At 33.7% G+C, this 22,771-nt stretch overlaps 1 protein-coding gene across 2 annotated transcripts in view; it reads right to left on the reverse strand.

The window, feature by feature from the left end:
• Positions 1-10,629: 10,629 nt before the first annotated feature.
• KLHL1 (kelch like family member 1) overlaps positions 10,630-22,771 on the reverse strand; it is a 196,988-nt gene continuing 184,846 nt past the window's right edge. For both annotated transcript variants that reach the window (XM_032099888.1, XM_032099889.1), the window contains exons 10-11: positions 20,112-20,283; positions 10,630-19,135 (exon numbers count right to left, since the gene is read on the reverse strand). In XM_032099888.1, the coding sequence (XP_031955779.1) occupies positions 19,076-19,135; positions 20,112-20,283 (232 nt within the window). In that variant the 3' untranslated portion in view covers positions 10,630-19,075. The remainder of the gene's footprint in view (positions 19,136-20,111; positions 20,284-22,771) is intronic.

Here is a 22,771-nt window from a genome sequence, read left to right on the forward strand (position 1 = left end):
GTTTTGTGTCTGCTTTTCGGACAGCTTCACATAAAAACTTTCTCATCTCTCTATTAAGGATGAGTAGCCATGCTTTAAATCCTCTCCTACTGATTGTAATCTTAATTATCCAAGTGAAAACTTAAACTGTAGTAACCATAGTCCAAACTGTAATTTCAAAGAGGGCCAAAGCTATCAGATTGAAAAATATTAGCTTCCAGTCAGTCTTCTTCTTTGAGTGAAACAGAGTATCGCGATTCTTCAGAATCTATGTGGATCTCATGCATCTGCATCTTTTAGGTTTTCACTTGCAAATCCTAGACATAATCATTTCCTTCCTTTTTCTTCCTAGTGGGATTCAGATTTCTTCCTTGGATGACTCTCTCTACCAATGTAGATTTTCACCATAGTGGAGTCTGACTTTTTATGCCTGTCTTGCAACAAGAAAAAGGAATGTTTTTCATCCCTTCTGTAACAGAGAAATACAAGACAATGTTCCTGTTATGGAAATGTAATAATACTATGTTCTAGTTTTGTTTTTAAGGTATATTGTGGGATATGCCCAGCCACTGCCCTGGAGGGGTGTCTGCTGAGATAAGAGATTTCGCAACCGCCCAGCAGAACTCCCTGGAAAGGACTTTTGAGTCATGGTGAGGAAAAGTAGACCCACAATCCTTTGGGATACCCTATGCAGATCATTCTGTAACCCATTGGTCTATCCCAGACCCTCTGTAATCCACTGGTCCCCTTGCTGATCCCCTGTATCCCTATAAAAGAAGACCAGTTCGCCTATGTAGAGGAGAGAGCTCGTCCCTGGCCTTCCCTTCGCCGGAGGGGACCCACAATAAAGCTACCTTCGTGCAGAACCAGCCACACGGGCCTCTCGTCTCTCTCTCTGGTCTGGTTTGGCCTAGAGGCTGCCCTGCAGAGCTGAGCTGGAATCACGAGCTGATATCACTAAAGAGCTGATAGCTTCTGCAAGGGCTCCTCTGCCAGCAGCTGAGAGGAAGACACCGGGCCTCGGGCAGGCGATTCCTTTCGGGACCACCTCCCTGGACCGGTCATCTCTTCCTGGGTCACAGCTTCGGACCCCACCACCAGCTGTAATAGTATATGTCTATTATTTTAAATACTCCATTCTCATGTAATGCACTTTGTTGCTATGGAAAACTTTTCATCATGAACATTTGCCCTCCAAGTGGAGATGAGATATACATTACTTGGAAGAGGAAGTAGTATCAAGGAATACTGGGTATAAATCATAGAAGAATGAGTTTGCAAATCACTGCATGGAAATCTCCAGTTGTCATTATCTTACTGTATGAACATTTCTAGAGACTAATGTTATGACTGTCAGTTTTCATTACTGTAAACGACTGAAATCAGAAGCAGCTCTGAGTCAAGAGATCTGCTGTCAAATTTAACAAATTTAATTATTAAAGATTGCCACTATATTGTTTTTGAATTTGAAGCTTAGGATAAAAGTTGACATTTATGCAATATCCATCTCCCTAAAGTTTAGTTGTATGCATCATACCTGTGTTTCTGAGCTATTTCATTAGACTCCCCTTATGAACACTAAAGAGAAAAACTCTAGTATTATTCCTCTTTCCCTAACTATCTAATTTAGTACACCTTATTCAAAAAATCACCCTCAGACAGCCTTGAGACATGGCTAGATCCTATGAAATATTCTTATTACTTCTGCCTTTTGAGCCTAAGAAAGTAGTTTGCTTTGAAGAATAGTTTCCCTCCATCCCTTAACCTTAATGAACTAAAATATGGCTGAAGAGAGTTAAAGTGAAACATTATAGAATGGAATAGGAAAAGAAAGGAGGGTTATTGCAGAACATGGAGTTTCAGAGGAGAATATAAGTACAAGGAATTTGAATACAGTAACTTTTCCTTCAGTGGTAAGGAGGGACTGAAGAAATGGAATACTGAAGAACTAGGAGAGGAAAGGACAGAGATCATAAAGACTGAGAAGGACTGTGAAAAGGGGTGATCTGCTGAGGAATGTTTAATGAGTGGAAAGAAAAACAGTTGTGGAATAAAATAATTTGATTTAGTTTTTTGGTATACTAATTTTTCAATATGACTTTCACCATAGGAATTTTATAAATGGCAAGCACACATACTAATGCAAATTTAACTCACATTTTAAGTACTTACTTTATTATATTTATTCCTTAAACCTTCTTTTTTTGGTCTACAAAAAAACGAGTGCCCCATGGCTGACATGTCTAAAATGTTTAAAAGAAAAGAATTAATTTATTTATTTTAAATAACCACATTTCCTGATAGCTTGCTATCACTCCTACACTTCTATAATGATTTCTCTACTGCTTGTACTTAACAAAAAGTTGCAAGGAAAACTTAGGTAGTCTTAAGAAAACATCGTGGAGAAAGAATTTTGGTTTTCTTGGATCTCTTACACTTTCCACACAATATGTAATAACTGTTCTAATGCTAGGACTTCTGTTTAATCCACCAGACCCATTATCTGACCAAAAATGTGAGACATTTGATTTTTTCTCTATTCTATTGATGCCTGAGATGGCCACCTAAAAACAGAGACTAGACAAGAGTAAGGGAATAAAGGTAGGTATTTATTTGAAGGGCCTTCAAAGGTACACCCTGGGCAGGCCAAAGGATACACCCAAGATGGATGACAGGTCACGAGTTCTTCACACTTCTGCAAGTTTGGTTCATTTGCATATCAGGGTTAATTCTCCAATTATCACTTCAGTTAATGATGTAATTACCCCAAGTTGGCCCCCCTATCAGAGGCTTTTAATTTACACATTTTGGGGCCTGGTGTCCTTGAGGTGGAAACCTAGCGAGGTTTGTTATGTCTAACCAACTTGAGAGAACAAGAGCTACCAGGCCACAAGAAACTTCAGAGTTACACACTAGGCAGTACAGGATTTGAAAAATATAAAAGTTTAAATCTTAGGCATCACTAGTAGCACCAGATATATCCCTGTCTGATACCTTATTATTAATTTTAAAGAACTGGTCTTGAAGTTTTAAAAATACAAGCTCATCTATATGGCCTTATGAGTTTTTATGCAAGCATATTTATTGAAAAGATTATGATCAAACTTATCACATCCAGCTCATTTTCATGCACAGAATAAGTAGTGAGATTGTCTTACTCAATTTACATTTTTCTTTTCTTAGTTCAAGGCAACTGACTGAAATGTGATGAAAATTCCATATATTGTGTATTTCATGCATCAGAAGCCTGTTCAATATTCATTAGTAACTTTGATAGCAAAGGTTGTCATACCACAATATTTGTCTTGTATTAAGGTTTATAAGCCTTCAGCCATTTATCTTACATTGTTGGCATACTGTTAATAATTTCTGCTTAAATTGCACAAAATCCTTTGTACTTTTTGATACAATGGTTTGTGAAAGCATTGTGACCCTTACAGTGTTCTGTTATTTGAAATCAACATGCACTTGTCCTGCTACTGAAAATTTACTTTTTCCTTTGTAATGGTAGTTGTTATTGCAAGGATTGATGCCATTAAATTGACACATAACTTTTACCACATTTCTGAATGCAAAGCTTAAAAGTAAAAGATGACGTACTTGAAGCTATACAATATTTTCAAATGTTTATCATACCAACTTGAACCAGGCAGTATCCTTGTAGTGCTACTGGAGAATTTCACACAATTGAAAAGAAAAGGAAAAACAGTAGCATGGACATAAATACTCTATTATATGACTTCACAATTTACTCCATGCTGAGTAAATCTCAGGAAATGAATATACAAATCACCTGTTCCTCTAATTTTTATTGACATTTCTTAGGTATCTCATAGGTCATATGAAGGAGCATCCATTAGTCTTGGCATTTGTCAGCCCTTTGTGGCAGAAAGACAAAATAATATTTTCATAAAAGACTTTGCAATGGCCTAGTAATGCATTAGTGAGAAGCGCAGTTATGTAATATGACCACTCTTAATCAAAGTGAAGTGAAACATTTTATTAAAGATATTGCATTGGCACCTCAATGGAAATATTTGCCACCCACCAAAAACAACTCAAGATTTTAAACTGTTGAAAAAAAAGGAGATATGTGTGTAAAGTAAAAGAAATCTTCACTTGGTAAAAAATGTGATGAAACAAAGAAAACAGAAGAGACAAATATAAATCCTTAATGAAAATGGCCTGAAGAAAAGTTGAGAAAATACTTCCTGAAACTTTATTAACATAAACAAATTGAAACTTCTCAGATTCAGAAGAATGATAAAACAATTTACCGTGTGCACAAATGATCATGACGTAAAAGAACATGCAAGAAGTGTGAAAAAACTCCAAATTTGTAGAAACGGAACTATTTCAGTAGTTTATATTTCTTATGGAGGAGTTCTGGAAATTTGCTACATTGAATTTTTCCTTTTCTGAGATGGAACTGTCACTAAAGGCAGGTGTCACCAGAGTAGGCCAAATGCTAATCAATAAAGTAAAATACTCATATTTCCAGAAGCAAATGATATTCACCCCAGAGTATTAAAGGAAGCCAGATACAAAGTTGTTAAATACTAAGACTGGCTTTAATTTACCCTAGGGAATGACACGTGAAAAGTAATACATGAGTTAATAAGAAGATTTGGGGGCATATGAATATTTGCACACAATTAGGTCTGAGTTTTACATAATTGTGACTGTTAAAAATTGTGGTAAAGAATAAAATCATTAGCTTAAAAAATATCAGGGAAAGTCAATATCTTTTATTTTAAAGGAAGTCACACTGGAAAAATAAATCAGAAATCTTTGAAATACTTCTTTCAATAAAGCGCACCTCAATTTCCAAAACCTTTTAAAATGACATTGTAAAACTTATTAAAGAAACCAAGCCACCATGGGATGAAATCAAGATCATAACAGGGATAAAAAGAAAATGGGTGAAAGATGATTACATTTGCAACTGATAAAAAGATTGGCTTGACTGTAAGACCAAATCCTGAATTGAGAGTTACCAATACATTGATAAAAAGCCAGATAAAATTAAAGGTCAATCTATATAATCCTGTGTGGAAAATGGTCATAATTACAAAAAATTAGAAACATTTATAAATTAACTATTCTTAGGGAAGAGATCTTGCAAATAAATCTAATAATCTTTATAAATAAAGATTATATTATCTTTAGAAATAAATGTATAATAACATTTTCATAATCTGATGCCATGTGAGAGGTAAATATCTCCAAACTTTCTTATAAAATAAAGGAAAAAAGAGTAAACATACTGATGCTACTGAACCTCCAGGCGATACTTAAATTTTGAATAGGGAATACAGTTCAGCAACCATGATATCTAACATGATAGAGTAAAATACCCTTAAAAAAGTAGCAACAGGTTGACAAAGATAACTGAAGTTACAGAGTAAGTATCGTATAATGAAAAGAAAATAAGTCTCCATCGGTAGAAAAGAGGTTCCAGGGAGGAAAGAGTGAATTATGTAAAATAATGAGTAAAGTAAAATAAAAAGAGATTGAGAGGACAAGGAAACATGAGTCATTGTTTCTTTGTTACAACACAGGAATTCTTTCTTTTTGACAACACAAAAATTTGTGTTGCCCACGCAAGTTTTCAGGCAGTGACAGAAGTTAGACAGGAATAGGCAACAATATAACCTCATAAAATTTTTTTCTGAAGCTCCTGGTGGTGGTCACTTCTCAAAAATTAGACAAAATTAGAGAGTCAATGGATCTTTCAACAGAAATAGTGCAGAACATTTCTATATTCTTACAGGATGGTTTTCTTGTTATTTTTGAAACTTTCAAAATAACTGAAAGTCTGTGATGATATGTTTCCAACTAATTTCTATCATGCAACTTATGTCTTTCTTTCTGATACAACAGAAAGCCCTTCGTTTTATTCTTGCTTGTACACTGGAGAAACCATAAAGGAATTTTTGTTGTTACTTTATTTTACCAATAGTATCACCCACAGAAGCCCTTTGATGTTTAACTTAGAACTTTAAGTAACTCAGGCATGTGTTGAACAAACAGTTTAAGTATCTATTTAATATTCTAAATATTCTACTATCATACTAGGGCAATCCTGAGATATTTTAGCCATCACTATTGTGTTTATGTTATACAACTATGGGATTCATCAAACTCTTCAAAAGCAGTTTCAGGCAGCCTGAGCTTTGTATTTGTAATTTATCCCCCAAATGTATCTTGGTGTAACGGTACCAGGCGTCAGATGAAGGCATCCATCAGACTCTGGAGAATTTTGCCTGTGGTCAGACAGCCCCTTTTATGTCTGCCTGTTTTGATGAAGATCTTTGACTTGCAATATAATAAAAAAAAAAAAAAAAAAAAAAAAAAAAAAAAAAGAAGAAACCACCAATTTTGTGTTCTTTAATGTTCTGAAATAAACTAACAGGCTATATTTTAATACCAACACCAATAAAACCCGCATGAGTGAGGTACATTAATACCGTCCCTGCCCAGCTCCGTGGGGTCCCGCGTGCCCCCACAGCCGCACGGGTGGGTTCAGCAATGCCGTCGGTACCAAAGAGTCCAGAAGGGCATTTGCGTGCGTTCCGCCAGCAGCATTTATTGCTGCTACGCTGGCGAAGGGTGCAGAGGCAAACGCCAACATGATCCCACAGCTCACAGTTTTATCTGGGGGTGGGGAAAGGGCAGGACTAGGGAACGGGGACCAGTGGGGAAGCTCTGGGGGAGCGATGAGGGGTGGAGGCTGACAGCCAACCGGGGAATCCAAACTGGGATAGATTCACATAACAGAACATGGCAGCCTGGGAGAAGCCTTTCTGGTCACCCTAACATGAAGTGGTTCTTGTGGTACTAGGGGCTTGTCTTACTGAGAACTCTCTGTCCCTTGTAATGTATGTTCACTGGCCACCACAGTACACAGGTAGTTAAGCTATATAAAATGCAACAAAAAAAAAACATAATCCCTAGAGCTGCTTAGTTCTTTGACTTACCATGGGCCACAGGCTGTCATTATAGACAAGAGCCATTATAGATTTTGATATAAAGAAATTTATAATTTCAATCTTGATATCTTTTCTTTTTTTTACCCGTTAGGCAGATTTTATAGTTCAAACTATCTTTCTTTGCTTTAGAGATTTACCACTTTCCTGATCCTAGTAGTGTAGGTTAGAAAACGCATGAAAACATACTCAGTGCAATACATTCTTATCTTCTTTTAGTTTGGATAAAATCAAGGAAATTTATTTCCGTTACTTCAAAGATACCATCTTTGTGTTCAGAAATGTACCCAGAGTTTTATTTCTTTAGACCTTTAAAATTCTGGAAATTCCTTTAGATTCATAGCGGGACTTCTTGTTCGTAAGCGGCCATTTTTATGCTGTGCTTATTAATTTAAGAAATTATCAGGCTACTTAATACTATATGAACTTTAAACTTCACATCTACAGTGAAAATATAGGAAGGGGGTGTTATGTCATTTGCTAAGAGTAGATTTATACAATATGGTGAACTTCCTCTGATGAAGTGCAGGTCTGTAGGATTGTAAAAAAATTACTTAGAACTTCTATTAATAAATCTCCTGGAAGTTAAATATCTGGGTTATGTTCATCAATTTGCCCTAAGTAACTTAAAGCAAGAATATAACTGTGCAGAGAGTGTAAATATAATAAGCTCATGTACCTACAACTGCCCAGGATCAGGAATCTAAGCTACAAATGCAGGGTACAAAGCCAATCAGCATACAAGTGATTAGAACTACCTAAATTAGATGGGAGGAAATACTGAAAATGGGAAGATCCATGACTACATTTCAATAATGGTTATTTTGCCTAATATCTTTTTAATGTTAAAGGATCATAGACTACAAAATGTAATATATTAAACATTTTATGCAGAGCTAAACCCCAGAAATTTTGTATGATAAATGCCCAGATTAATAGATTAGAAAGTCATATTCCTTCTCATACTGGTGCTCATGCTCTCTTTCTCTGGCTCAATGAACCTTTCATTCTTTGCTGCCTAATGACACATTTGCAGTGATGTGGAGAATGTGTTCTGTGAAATATCTTCATCATAGTTTGGGCACCAGCTGCAAAGCTGATGAGTATAGCAAATGTAAAAGTTAACCATGAGTCTATAGAGAGAGTATAGCATCATGAACTCACAAAGTAACACTTTTTTAAGTCCTTGGGCCAAAGCAAAATATGGATCAAGATACCACTGTGATTTCTTTTTTTCCAGCAGAAATAACATGTTGTTGTAAAAAGAGGACAAGAGAATTTTGTGGATGTTATTAGAAAAGCTGCTATAATATTGAGAATCTTCATTTATGTTTACAATTTGTAAAGAATAGCATCAGCTTTAGGTACCTCCTATTGCCAAAACTTACTTTTTGAAGTTGCAGAGTCCTCTCAGGACAACTAGGGGCCTGGCCAAAATGTGATAGCATGATTAAAGTGATCTGATACAGGAATAATGTTCAGTTTATGTCTTTGGAGTTTATTAATCAATTTTCCAGTTAACTTCTAAGCAGTCTTGTTAAAAGGTAGTTCCATAAATTTAGTCTTCTCCTCCTTAAACATCTTATTTTATTTTCTGTCTACATTTTTTTTCTTAACTACTCTAAATTTTTTTCCTTCCCAGTCTTACCCTGTAAATAATTATCTTCTCTTTGTTGTCTACCAATTTTTCCTGACTTCTCTTCGCAGCTAGTGGTTGTAGTTCTTAATTTCTGTGTTCAACAAGGATCCCTTGCAGATCCTGAATCCCCCTGTGCAACTCCTTGATATTTCACTGAATACAATTATCAGAGAAGAATGAACAGTAACAACTGGTTTTTACATATATGAAATTTTTCTGACAGGGAAATTATGCAATGTGTTGTGCAGCATGAGTATTTTACCTCTGCATAGTATGAAGAAAAACAAAGCCTTTATGACTGTATAATTGGCAATTATTTTGTTTCTTCTAGGTCAATACTACTAATAATTCATCCTCATAAAAATAAATATAATTTCCCAACGCAAAAGGAAAGAATTTTAAAGGATAGATGGCTGTAATATAACAATTTTCAATACAATGTAAGAAGGACTTCTTGATGATGTACATGTATACACACAAAAAAAAGAGGAATTTGAAGGAAAAGTACTGAGAGGAAGAACAAATCTATGAGCTCCAGCTAAAGGCAACATTAGAAGACACTAATTATACTATCTTTTTTATGATCTGAAGAACAGTGATCAGGGCTCAAGCCGCACCATATTTCTTTTGGAATGTTATATTAACAGATTGGACAGGTTTGGACATGTACTGTATTTGCAGAACAAAAATTACATTAATTAATAGGATGTAGAATATATGGCTGCTTTTGACAACCTCCTTTTCATTAATTTGAACCATAAACAATTAACCATTGTTTGACTGTATATTACTCAAGAGAAATATTCAGACCATGAGGAAAGTAAATTATGCGGCAAAGGTTCATTGTACCCAAAGTTAAACTCAGCTGAACACAAAAAGAATTTCTTGCTTAAATATTTCTAGCATCTCTTATAAAAAAGAATTTTGACACTTCAGCTCTCATCCAAAATAGGTTAAGATAAATGTTAAAGAGAAGTACACTCTCAGCAAAGTTTCTGCATTTAAACTGTCCACCTTAGAAAGCCTGATATCAGTTATTCAAAATCCGTGCTTACTGATGCACTCATGTTTAAAGTATTTGTCTCTCCAAGGAGTTTGAAATTACTTAATGAAAATTCTAGTACATGCATTATTTATGCTTCTGGACTCTCTATTCAAATTTGACTTTGGCAGAACTTTTAACCTATATGTCATGCATCCCTCTCATATCTTCCTCAACATATTTTAGAGTATCTTCTCATAAATCCTGTGTATTTTAAGTATATAGTACAAATCATGTTTCACAGAGTGAGGGAATGGATTTAAAGAACAGAGAATACATGATTGTCCCAAGTTATACGTGAAAACTGGGAAAACAAATGGATTGAATCTCAGTCAAGCTGAACTGTCTACCCAGACAGTAGAGGGCAGCTGGATCTCACTCTAAGATGAATTCAGAACAAATCTGGAATGTACAGGTGGACCCAAGAAATATTAATTACTCCTAAGTCTTATAACACATATATTTTATATCCCAGTTTAAAATTTTGGACACTAAACCATTCCAAATATGTGTGATTTAAGAAAACTCTTCAAATACGTGTGATCCAAGACAGCTCTTTTGCCTCAACAGGTATATTTCTTTCCACAGAAAATTTATTTTCTTATTGATAATATAAAACAGCATCCAGACTCACTTGCATTTCATGATCTTACTCTACTTAAATCCTGAACCACATAGCGCTGCATGTACATTTTTTTTTTTTTTTGAGGGAAAGAAGATCTTTCATTATGTTTGCAATAAAAGGTGATCAAAAAACCTTGGAAGTCTAAATTTTTAATAATGTTATTTGTCATCTCATTATATTCTTGATAGTCTGACTTAAGAAAAGAATAAAAAAAATACTAATGTTTATCAGAGTCTTAAGATTCTTGCCCTTTGATTCTACACAAGTGTAACACAAGTGTGTGGGCAAGTTTAAAATATGCAAGCTAAGCCCCTAACTGTGTTATCATATCCACTTGAAAGAATCACCTCTGCAACACATAAAAACAGGCATATTTATTTTTGCACAGTGACATTTTCAAGATTCAAATTTATTAGAAACAATTTGTGTCAAACAAAGTCAAGTTAAGAGTTTAACATTGTGCTCTATTGTCTTCACTTGCATTCTATACATACATGTCCAAGATGTTAACAGAACCATGGTAAAAGCAAAACATTCAGTAAACTGCTCTGCAAATATTGCAAAACTTAGGACAGCTTAATCGAATGTATTTACAACCATATTTATACGTTTTCCTAATATATTTATTGTCTTACTTTCCAAAACATTGTACACTTATTTTGCTCTGAAGTCCCTTTCCATACTAAGTAAACTCATACATCAGCATCCCAAGGTATTTCTTCAATACTGATTTTGTTTTTTACTAAACTTCAAAACTTCTGACTGGACCCATTTGATGCAAAAGTCCTATAATACATCTGCAAACAGTTGCATGCTCATATGACAGCACTGGAAATTTTATATTTATGACATGCTGATAACCACATCATTCCTGCTTTAACAATGTCCCTCCTGCATTAAAGACTCAGCCCTCGTTTTCCAGTCTCTTTCTCAAAGCAAGCAGCCAAAATCTGATACAAGCTCTTTTGGTATGTAAGATGAAGGCAGAAGCATTTTAGCTAAAGAACAAGTCATCCATTAGCATAAGATTACTGACACTGTGGGTTGACTAGACCATTCTAGAAAAATGATTTTTTTTTTTCCCCAGTTAATGAAGGCATTCAATCCGTGCATAACAGTTACTTCTGTCCCATTTTGGTTAAAGCTCTTCCTCTGTATAATTCTAATTTTTCAAGTAATCATAATTAATGACAATATAAATTATTGAATGTACAATGACATTAAAAAGTACATAGAACTTATCTGTTTACTTTTTTGGTTGCCTTTTTTGTTGTTGTTTTTTGGGTTTTTGGAGGGTTTTGTTGCTTTTTTTTGGAGGTAAGAGGGGAAAGATAACAGTCAAACAAGTAAAGTTTATTGAAAATCTTGTTTTCATTTTCTTTATATATTTTTAAATAACTCTGAGTCAGTTCCCTAAAGTCAACTACACATAACCAAAGATATGTTAAGTACCTATCACAGAAAATGCATTTTTAAAACCTTATGTGCTTGGTAATCACATTCCAGCAGAATCCTGACATGTATTTTTCTGCAAGGATCCAGACACATAAACATGTGTTGCATAAAAATGTCTTATGTAAAATATAGCCACAATTTAGAAAAACGGAATAAAAAAATAAACATCTGATTTTAAAGAGCAAAGAAAATGGTCTGTGATTTTGGAAGGTGCTAAATATCCACAATTTATGATGAAACCAACAATTAATCCAGTGCTTTTGCACTTTGAGCAGAACTGCACAAAGACCGTGAACTTTCATAAAAACAACAAAGAAATTCACCTAGCTGTACAATGGATATTATTTCAAAAGTTGCATTTGGTCACAAAAAGTATATATCCTTTAATTGTCTATATATAGAGCTGGCCAAGAATATGTAGTAGGTGTAACCTACTTGTGAGATAAATGATAATGTGGATAAATCTGTAAGAAAGTCAAACAGATTTACAACTTCAGACAGATCACACTATTGGCATTTTTCTACTCTTCATTATTGGTATTTCTACTAATTTAGGTGCCTAAATCTGGGTTATTCTCATTGGCTCCTTTATGAATCAAAGAGGAAAACAATGCATTTCAAGCAGGTGATTCTTATGTATGCCTACATTTGGATGAGGTGACCCATCTGGTGGGAGGAAACTGCTTTTCTCCAGTTTTTCTCTTCCTACACAAGGGCCTGGAATAAAGATGCCCATTGATTACAGCAATCCTAAGTTTTTAAATAATCCTATTTCATGTTCTGAAGGTTTAAGTTCATATAGACATATGAACTTAGATATATCATATATAGATATGTTTTGCAGGTTATTGTATTAAATTGCTTCCTTATCCCTGAAATCTAGGATATCTAAAATCTAGGTAACCAGGGGCTGCAGCTACAATTTTCTGAATACTTTTTCTCCCACTAGGTTAACAGAGAGCCATCTTTTGCTTATTTTTTCATGTCATTTGAAAGCTCCAAATTATCCACTCTCTCAATATCATGAGTGTTTGATTTCAGAACAGAGAAATTGATTTTTGTTCAATGCATATTTGAGTCTTGCAGTTCTATTCTAAATTAAATTCCTGTCATAGTTATTGGAAATAAATAGTTGTGGGACCAGTTCCTTCTAGGCATTTATCAAAGGTAGAGATTCATCTTATCCAGCTTAAGTATTTCTGTCTGAACTAGTCATTTTAGGCACTTTTGCAGTCAATGGAGAGAAACACATTTTTAAAGTGTGATTTATTTCACCATATTAATGAGATGAATCATGTCCTGGAAATAGTGATTTTGCTACTCTGGGTATAAGAAAATCCTTTGGATGTATAATTCTGATGTGGATATTTACACAGTAGATATCCATATTTGAGAATACTCTTTATTATGAAATGGATATTTATTCATTCAGCCTGCTATAGCAAGTCTTCTTTCTCTTTTACCTTTCATATGGAACAAATGACCATTTAAAATTAATTGATATCCTGGAAAATATACAGATGTAGAAACAAGAAAAAACAAACTCAAAACCTAAGCCATATAGTATTGGTTTTCACACTATGTCTGCATGTGAGATTTTCCACAATGTGACTGAAATGTGCCACTCAAACCTTTACAGAATTGCCCTCAGAAACATTTTACTGTTAAATAGAAAAGCAAACCCAAAAAGCCTACATTAGGTGATAGAAACTAATGTTGGTGAGTAAGGGTGATTTATTCCTGACTTGCTTACAGAACAAATTTTTGACTGAAGTGATACACAGAAGCTGATTTTTCTTATAAAGTGGATCTCTCCAAGTTAGCATTTCCCATACTTGCCAGCATTAATGAGTATTAATGGATTGAGCTGTCACACCTATGTTCATTCTTTGTATCATTCATTGGACTATCAAGGTTAATATTTTCAATCTTAAGCAACCTGAAGTAAAATATTTTGAAATTCAGCCTTTCCCTTCACACAGGTGGGTTGTAAGATAGTGGCACTGCATATGTATGTATACATACATATATATATATATATATATATATATACATGCATATATATGTATATATATGGGATCGTGGATTCTATTTGCCCACAAAAAGGTGTCTAATATCATCTGGAATACTTAACAGCCCATTCAGACTTCTGTTACCACTACATAACTTCATCTGTGTCATACCTTCAGCCCAGTGTGAATGACTTAGATAGTTTTGGGCATCTCACATGATATCAGACACTTATGTGGGGTGGCTAAACTGAATGCTCATCTATTTAATTGAAACATCTCACCTTTGGAACACCATTTCTTCCTGGAGGCCATTAAAGGCCGTCCTCTTCAGTGACTTTTGTTGGGGACATTAGAAATAGTTCACTAAAGATGTCACCAGACTTAACACACAACGTAGGCCACTTAAGAGAAGAAGACTGAACATTAATCTGATTCACAGACGTAATTCTGAGGAGTGCTAGACTTCTGCAAGAGAGGATTTATTACCATCCTTATTTTAATTTTAGTGCATTTTTTAAGCATCATGTCATCATGGGAAATCTGGAAAAATATAGGGTGATAGAAGTGTAAGTTGCTTATACCTCAGCTTTGACTACTTTTGCAACTCTTAGGTGATGAATTTGGCAGCTCCATAGATTGCCCAAGGTGAAGGTGTGAATAGCCAGTGACTCAAGGTTGTATTGTTCCCTGTCACTGCAATTCTTATCTGTGCTAGTAATTTTCTTTATCGTTTCGTGTCCAACAGCTGTAGTCCTACACTTGGAAATCAAACCTTTGCTGATTTAACAATTTTCAGTGGCTTTTCTGTGCCAAAGTGTAGCCAATCCCCATGAACTATGAAGCAGAACTATAATGAGGAAATTTGCAATGAAATGCAAGGTTATGCCAATTCGAGCAGCTTTACACTGCAGTTAGAACAAGGCTGAAGAATAATTATTCTGTTGAATATTTTATGCATTCTCATTTAAGTTAGAACAGATATACTACATGGATGATCTGTTTTTAAAGAAATATATCTGTAGTTACTTTTACATATTGAGATTCTGAGCTGGCAGTAAGCCTGCATTACCTAGTCTGTGTACATTTCCTTGGTACAGTAAATGCAAAAAATCCAAGAACTTTATATTTCAAGAATTTAAATTATGCAATCTATTATTGTTATTTGATAATAGTTACAAGAGCTTTTTTAAAGATTTTGTGGAAATGCCTTCTCTATTTATTCCTCATGAAATAAATAATGCAAAGTCATAGATAACAGGTCACCTTCAGATACTTTAGATCTTTTTATTGCCTTATTTGTGACTTTGATAACAATGCAAAACTTTTCTATAAAATTGGATCACATAATGTCAATACTAAAGAGCTCCACTAAAGAATAGCTATTAATTGACATTTTTCTATGTAGATATTTCTTAATATGGATTATATATCTAGCATCCATCACTGTCAATAATAAAAAACTGTAAATATAAAAAATACCTAAAAGGAATAGTCCAAAACTGCAAGGTAATCAACAGTTCCAGAAGCAGTAGAGGATCACAATGTTAGTATTTATTTTTTGAAATGGATTTTTTAACACTACACTATTTGTAAAAACACATCAAAAGTGTAATAAAAATTTTAGCTATTTTTCTTGATTTTTTTCTATTGAGTTCAAGTTGAATTATTCCATATTTATACAGCCTCAAAGAGTGTCTAGAAAAGTATACTCTTGAAGTTCAGCCAGCTAGCATTTTGAGATAAATTAAATCAGAAAGATTAATTAATTTGAAAAACAGAGACATAATGTGCTGCAGTATTTTTTTTTTATTTTGTTGACTTAAATAACCAATTAAAGCCCTGAAAAAAGTAAGTTCTTTCATAATTTCTTTAATAATTCTATTAATAAATATTAATGGCACTGTTACAGCCATAACAATTTCCTCTTCTGGGAAACCTGCTTATTTTGTCTTTTAGGTATTGCTTCCAAAAGCACCTCAAGAAGCAAATTTGGCCAATTTGGATGGGGTCCTGAGCAACCTGGTCTAGTGGAGGGTGTCCCTGCTCATAGCAGTGGGGTTGGAACCAGATGATCTTGATTCTGTGATTCATTCTATGACTCTATGATTTCTTTGCAACAATCTGAGAATGATCGCTTTCTGACAGTATTGCTTTTTCTAATTTGTTATAAAAATCTGCATGGACTCATCCAATTAAAAATAACTTTTCCAGCATTCACTTCCTTGGCCTTCTTTCTATCTCAAAACCAGTGGCAGCAAAAAGAAAATTATTAAAATTTCTAATAAACCATGAATAAAAAAAAAGGCATTTTTGACACATAAAACAGAGAAATGTAAGACTTCTCAGTAGTCCCAGAGGGTCTTAATTTTAATTACTTCAGACGACTGTAATTTTAATTATTTTTACTTGTGTTTGATTAGTTCAAAAGATGTTCATGTATAAAGATAGACAGCAATAAGAAAAAATGGATCTAATTCCATGTATAAATCCAGGCTAATGTGAAACATAAACATTCTAGTAAAACTGGTTGATGTTCTTGAAAAAAAATTGGAAAGACAGAGAAAAAGTTAACATTTTAGAGCATAGAATATTAGAGTAGAATACTAATAGAATATTAAATTAGACTATTAAACCAGAACATTAAACTAGTAACCTTAAAAGCAGCCTTTTGCAGCATTTAGTCATTGATTTCACTAAAATTAATGTTTGTTGCAGCTCTTATTTCACTGTGATTTTCATACTTGGAAATCAAAGACGTTATGTGAGACAAAAGACACCATGGTAGATCAACAAGATCACCTGTTTTTTGAAAAGACATCAGATTTTCCTGTAAACCTAATATTGTTTAGCACAATTCAGTGTATCAGAAGAGATTTTAACTCATACATAAAAAATGGGTCTTAATGAATCACAGAAATCAAGACTGCAATGATATACTATTTGGATTTAAATACATTCCCTTTGAAAACAAAGGCAAAACTATTATTATTTTTTTAATAAGAGCAAACATAATGATGAGAAAAAAATGAATTAAAAATTCTTCATTAATTCTCTTTAGAAGAGACTTGTAGCAGTTGTATACAAAGAATATGAAAGCCAATTTTGGCTCTTACTGTGGCTAGATTTTACATAATCAAAATAAAACAAATAGTAATTTTATTCTTTCGAATAAGAGAAGTAAAATAGACTGAAAAATTTCTTATGAGAATAATTTTGGTAAAATAGAGGCAAATTGAAAAAGTGGAAAAGAAAATTGAGAATCAAAAATAAAATTGAGGATAAATGGAGGAAGATAATGATCAAGGCACAGAAAATAAATCTGCCACAGAATGAAATTAACAGAAATAATCTTATTTTGACGATCAGTATATAGGTAGATCAATCATATTTCTGTTGTGTATGAATATAATGAAATCAAAAGAAAGTTCTGGGAATAGAATTCAAATTCAATATCTAAGTTCATTAGGTATCTCTGTAGGAGAACTGAATGCCAATGCCTATATTTAATTACAATTAATTCTAGAATTTTCTTCATTCGGTCTCCAAAACTTGTGTTTACATGAAGCAAAATCTTTAGAGAGGTAACATCTTTTATTCAACAACTTCTTGTAGTTGGAGAAAAATTGACATGCTTGCCTGTGAAAGACTAATTGCAATTCAAAAAGCAACTGGCTGTGGAAAATGAATATTGATGTGTTTTCAGCTGATTCCAAATTAGGACAGAGAAATATTTAAAATCTTCAAATCTGTATACTTAGGCTTCAGAATTGTAATTCAGCTTATGTCAGTAAACAAAGATCTACATGAATACTGATGCTGTTAGGCACATCTTCAAATCAGATGTCCCAAGATAGAAGCTCTATGTATTTTTTCATCTCAGATGATTGCAAAGGTTTCCACTAAGAAAACTCATTTTAGTGGAACCAGAATTCCTTCTCAAAATTGATAGTGACAGAGGTTTTGCTTTTTGGCCATAAAATGTTTCCTATAGGATCAGCAGGGCTTTAGAAAGTATATTTGGTGTCCTGTTCCCAGAAACTGTGAGCCCCTGAATAGCAGAATTTCATATTCCTGTAGTGGCCTTAGCTTCAAAGTGATTCAGCTGAGCAGACAGAAAGCATCAGCATCAAATCTAATGCCAAAACAAAAGCTCAAAGTTATCATTACTGGCAGAAATTATCAACCCTAAAGGGAAGCACAGATGACACTAGTATATTTACCATATGAACTTTATTAGAAAAAATGGTTTAATTTTCCTTATTCCACTTGCATTTATTTTGATTTCCTGACTTGCAGTTATTCTCAGTCATAAATAGGAAAGTCATAAATTGGCAGCTCTAATTAGGCAAAATTTTGTATGTACAAGCATCAGAAAGAAATAAAATATATGATTTTTTTCCCTCTTGAAATTCTAGAAGAGGCTATGTAGACTGTTCTGGTCACAGTTCATCAGTTAACATGATGCAGTGAAAGAAGGATATCAATTTTCCAGTTTGTCATGAGCTTCCAACATGCAGTAGATGCATTAAACAATGCGATTAGAGCCCACATGCTTAAACTGAATATAAGATTAAGAAAGAATTAGGTAACTGTTCCTTTGACTCCCATATTTGCAGCAAAGCCCAAGTGCAGCCACAGGATTGCTTTATGCTTTAGTTGATTAAACACACAGGCTTCCCCCTCATAGACTCATTTATAAGATGCGTTAATACTGCCAAGGAGGTACAGTCTGAAGTTAGAAAAAAGTCTTTTAGTTTTGTTTTTCTTCCTACTCTAGAGTCACAGCTCAGTTGCTATGAATATCCAGACCATTTGACCTGTTCCCTTTAGTAAAAATCAAACTGCTCATTTAAATGAGAAGGCCATAACCCATTTGAAGACAAGACCTGAACAGCAAAAAAATTATATTACTATCCACTTTTCTCTTTTAAAAAACACAGTTTAAAATTGATTAAATATACTTTCATGTTTCTGCAGTTCTCTTGCAGCCATGAAAACTGTTCTCATATGCCTTTCTGCTCTTTGTGTAGAGCCTTCCCATGATTATCCAGTTCTCCAGGATACATTCATGAGAACAGTACCTGAACTTACTACTCTACATTCACATATTTACGCCTACAATACTCTGGTTTTTTTTCCTTGTTCATGACTGTGAACGGTTTTATTTTATAGGGCATAAATACTTAATCTTTGTCACTTCCAAACTTCTTCAAGTTTGTGATCAACAGTGTATTCACTGTGTAAATCCTTGTTCTTGTGAAGTTATCATTCTCTTTGTCTCATAGAAAAATAATCATTTCACAGTCAGTAAAATCCTAAGTAGTGCTGACAAAGTCATGGTTGTTTGATGACTACAACACAGGCACCAGCTCTTCCAATATTTAAGGAAGCCATCTGCAGAAAAACAGACACAAATTAACCGAATAGGATCAAACCATGCAAAAGATCGCCAAACAGGAACAAGCCATACAAAGATTGTCAAAGTGCTGTGTCAACGTTATTGTAAAATGGTCAAAACTAATGGGAGTGTAAACTGCTAAAAATAAATAAAACCCACGCTACCCTACTATTGTAATTTAAAATTACTTACACCTCACATCTTTCATTTGAAAGTGCAAGAACAGAAAGCACAAATTAATTTTAGAGTTGTCATCAATTTTGTGAACCATTGATATGCAAGGGATTTCTATATTCTGTAGAGACGGTGGCTGATGCTGCCACTTTAGTCCTTGAGGCAAGGTGAGAGCTACCAATACAGAAATATATGGTTCCAGTATTCCTAAAGAGGTTCAAGTACCCTTTAGAATAATTTTGGCAATTTTAAACACTATTCAAGACAAGACAAGGATTAATACCTTTAGGAGACTGAATCTTGCTGAAACTATCACAGTAGAGTCAGCTTATATGTACGTAATAGCACACTGTACTTAGTGGCACTGTATAAATCACAACATTGTTTACATGTCTCCTAACTACCTCTCCAAGCATGCTTATTAATTGTTTTTAATGTGAACTGGTGGCTTTGTGAAAAAAAAATCTTTCCAAATTCATTTCTTATTTCCTACAGAACTTCATAAAAAGCTCTTCTCATTAATACATGTAGGTTAAAAAAGATGGGCTTCTTTAAATCACGTATGTCTATATTTAAGCTAGTCAACAGGAGTTCCCCTTTGCAATCATAAAAAGAAATAAGCTTTCTTGAGTGTAATACATCTCACCTATTTTAAATGCTTGTTTTAGGATAAGATCATGATTTCGAAGTATGCACTTTTCTGCATTAACTTTAAAGGAAACTTAGAATGGCTAATTCATATATATGTGCGTGTGTGTGTGTGTGTGTGCGTATATATAAAATAAACTTTATAATTACCTGTGTCCACTCATTAGTTTGAGGGTCATATGCTTCCATAGTGTTCAGGTATGACTGACCATCATAGCCACCTACTGCATATAATTTGTCACCAAGGAGGCAAACACCAACAGCATCTCGAGGCATACTCAGTGGAGCCACCATTGTCCATGTATCAGTTTTTGGGTCATACCTGAGGAAAGAAGAACGGAACTGGGTGTGTGGAGAGAAGACAAGCATCAATTCATGTTGATTTTCACTTGAATATAGTCTTTTGTTTTCCTGGGGTGGAAAAAATCCTTTAGCATCCTATCCAAAGGTATTCTTCCTAACAGCAAAAAGATACAGATCTATTTTCTTCCCAATTCAACCCTCTAGATGTTGATTAGAAACTTTTGCTCAGCTAACCTTCTAGCATATACTAAGGTATTCGTAGGATAGTGTCAGAAAAAGATCTGAGAAAGATATATGAACAATACGTGGATGGATGTATATATTTTATTTATATGTTATGTATACATTTTAAGTAGGGCATTTCTTGTAGCACACCAAAAATATTATAAATATTCTTTCTAAAATTAAATTTCATCATATTTTAATTTCTGAAATTATATTATAAAATAGTAAAAACAACCCTATGTATTCAGGGAATATGCTTAACTGCATTAGAGTCTCCTCCTGATATTTGCTCAAGTAAAGAAATTAATACTGGTTTTATGACATAATCACCACTGAATTTTTAAAACTGAGGGTACAAATCCTTTTTATAATGGTGGTAATTTAAAAATTAAATATTTACCCTAGCTATTCATTTAGATATTCCTTAATAAGGTGATATTATTTCATTTCAGAAGTCATTCCATTGTAACTGTTTTGGACATCCATAAACCAGAAATTAATTATCTTTTGATAGTTTGTTACCGAGGATGTCTGGAGTATTAGGTTACATTTGATATCTCATTTTTAGATATCAAATATTACTAAAACTGAATACTGTATCACAGTAAAATAAAATTAATTTTATCTATCCTTAAGCAAGTCTACTATGTTATAGAATCATTTGATCAGTGGAGAAAATAAGCAGTTTTAGTCTACAAATCCTTTTGTAGACATTAATTTTCTTGAAAGTGTAAGTATTTTAGTCAGTCATATTATCAATAAGCAACTTGTAGGGATACTTTTTGAAATCCCACATATTTGAAGACTGAAATATTATATATATATATTTAATACAAGCACTGAAACAGCAATGTTACAGTGTTTTGGTTGTAACAGCCTCCTGGTTCATAAATATGAGTTTTAAATTGGTCAATAAAAGAATTGTCTGTAACCTTGTTTATATGGTCCTTGACAAGTAAACACATTTTAAGAAAAAAAGCCTACTCACCTCCTACCTGCTAATCCTGGCATTTGGGGGACTTCTCAGAAAATAAGATGTCAAATATCTAGATTTATGATAAATGTCTTTCCTAACTTTAGAGGAAAATATTGAAAAATATTGCTTGAATATGCGGAAGGTAAAGGAACACGTAACAAGCCAAAAAAAATATTTTTTAATAGATTTTTTTTCAAGATTGTGTGAATTTTTTCAACAACAGAATCACATTCCTCTAGGTGAAACAGTTTCCCATCCAGTGAAATGCACCAGTGTGCATTGTATCTTTGCCTGCCTAAAGGTAATAAATGTTTAATAGACTCCTTCATGCAGTGCTCTTAAATTACAAGGGCCAAGGTGAGAAGGCAGAAAAGCTGGAAAACAATACAATTGACATCATTGGACCTTTTTTTTTCTTCTTCCAATAAACAGGTATGAAAGGCTAAAACAAATCCTTATAATTCAATTCTGTCAACAACATAGAACTGCACAAGAACTTGTTGATTTTGTAATTGCCAGGAAAATACCTGAGATTTCTGACATCCTTTTTGCTGCTAAAAGCAACTGTATATGTCATAATAACTAGGTATGCCCCAGGCTGAGCAGGGTTTTGATAAAAGCTTCTGAATGTGGAAAGAAATCAATTTTGAAATCAAGGTGAGATGAAGGGGAAAAAGCTATAGGTCAAATGACTATGTTTTTAGCATCTGTCAAATTTTGAGTAGCATTTGAAAAAGAAAGCTGCTTTATGAAATCTGCCAAAATATCTTGAAAACTGTATAGTTCTTATGAAGAAAATAGTTGTTTTGCCTTTAAAAGGGAATAGAAGATTGCACTTTGACAACTTATGAAGATGAGAGAAATGTAATTATTATTTTATTTCAGAATGCTTGATTCCAGAGGAAATCCTTTAAAATTGCATCAAACTTAGGAGATTAAACTGTAAAACTTAATTACTATTGAGCAGGATTTTAGCAGTAGCATTTAAAAAACACATATCTGCTGTCACTGTATTTGCATAATCTCAAAAATAAATTTAAAAATATTATGTCTGGTTTGACAGTCTTCCAGGAGCAAATTGGTACTGGAATAAAGCACATCCTAACAGGCAGCATCAGAATGAAAAAATGACTGAAGCAGCCTCATTTCTGAAGAAGAAGAGTTAAAACATAGGCCTTTGATATTTATGGAAAGAAAAACTTTCAGAGAGATATAAAATAACTTAGACTAATATACCTCCTCATCACTTACTATTCTTTGTTTTCCTAAGATATTAAGGGGCTTTTGTTTTTTGAATATGATGCAT

The sequence above is a fragment of the Corvus moneduloides genome, chromosome 2, assembly GCF_009650955.1.
Source record: "Corvus moneduloides isolate bCorMon1 chromosome 2, bCorMon1.pri, whole genome shotgun sequence".
Lineage (NCBI taxonomy): Eukaryota > Metazoa > Chordata > Aves > Passeriformes > Corvidae > Corvus > Corvus moneduloides.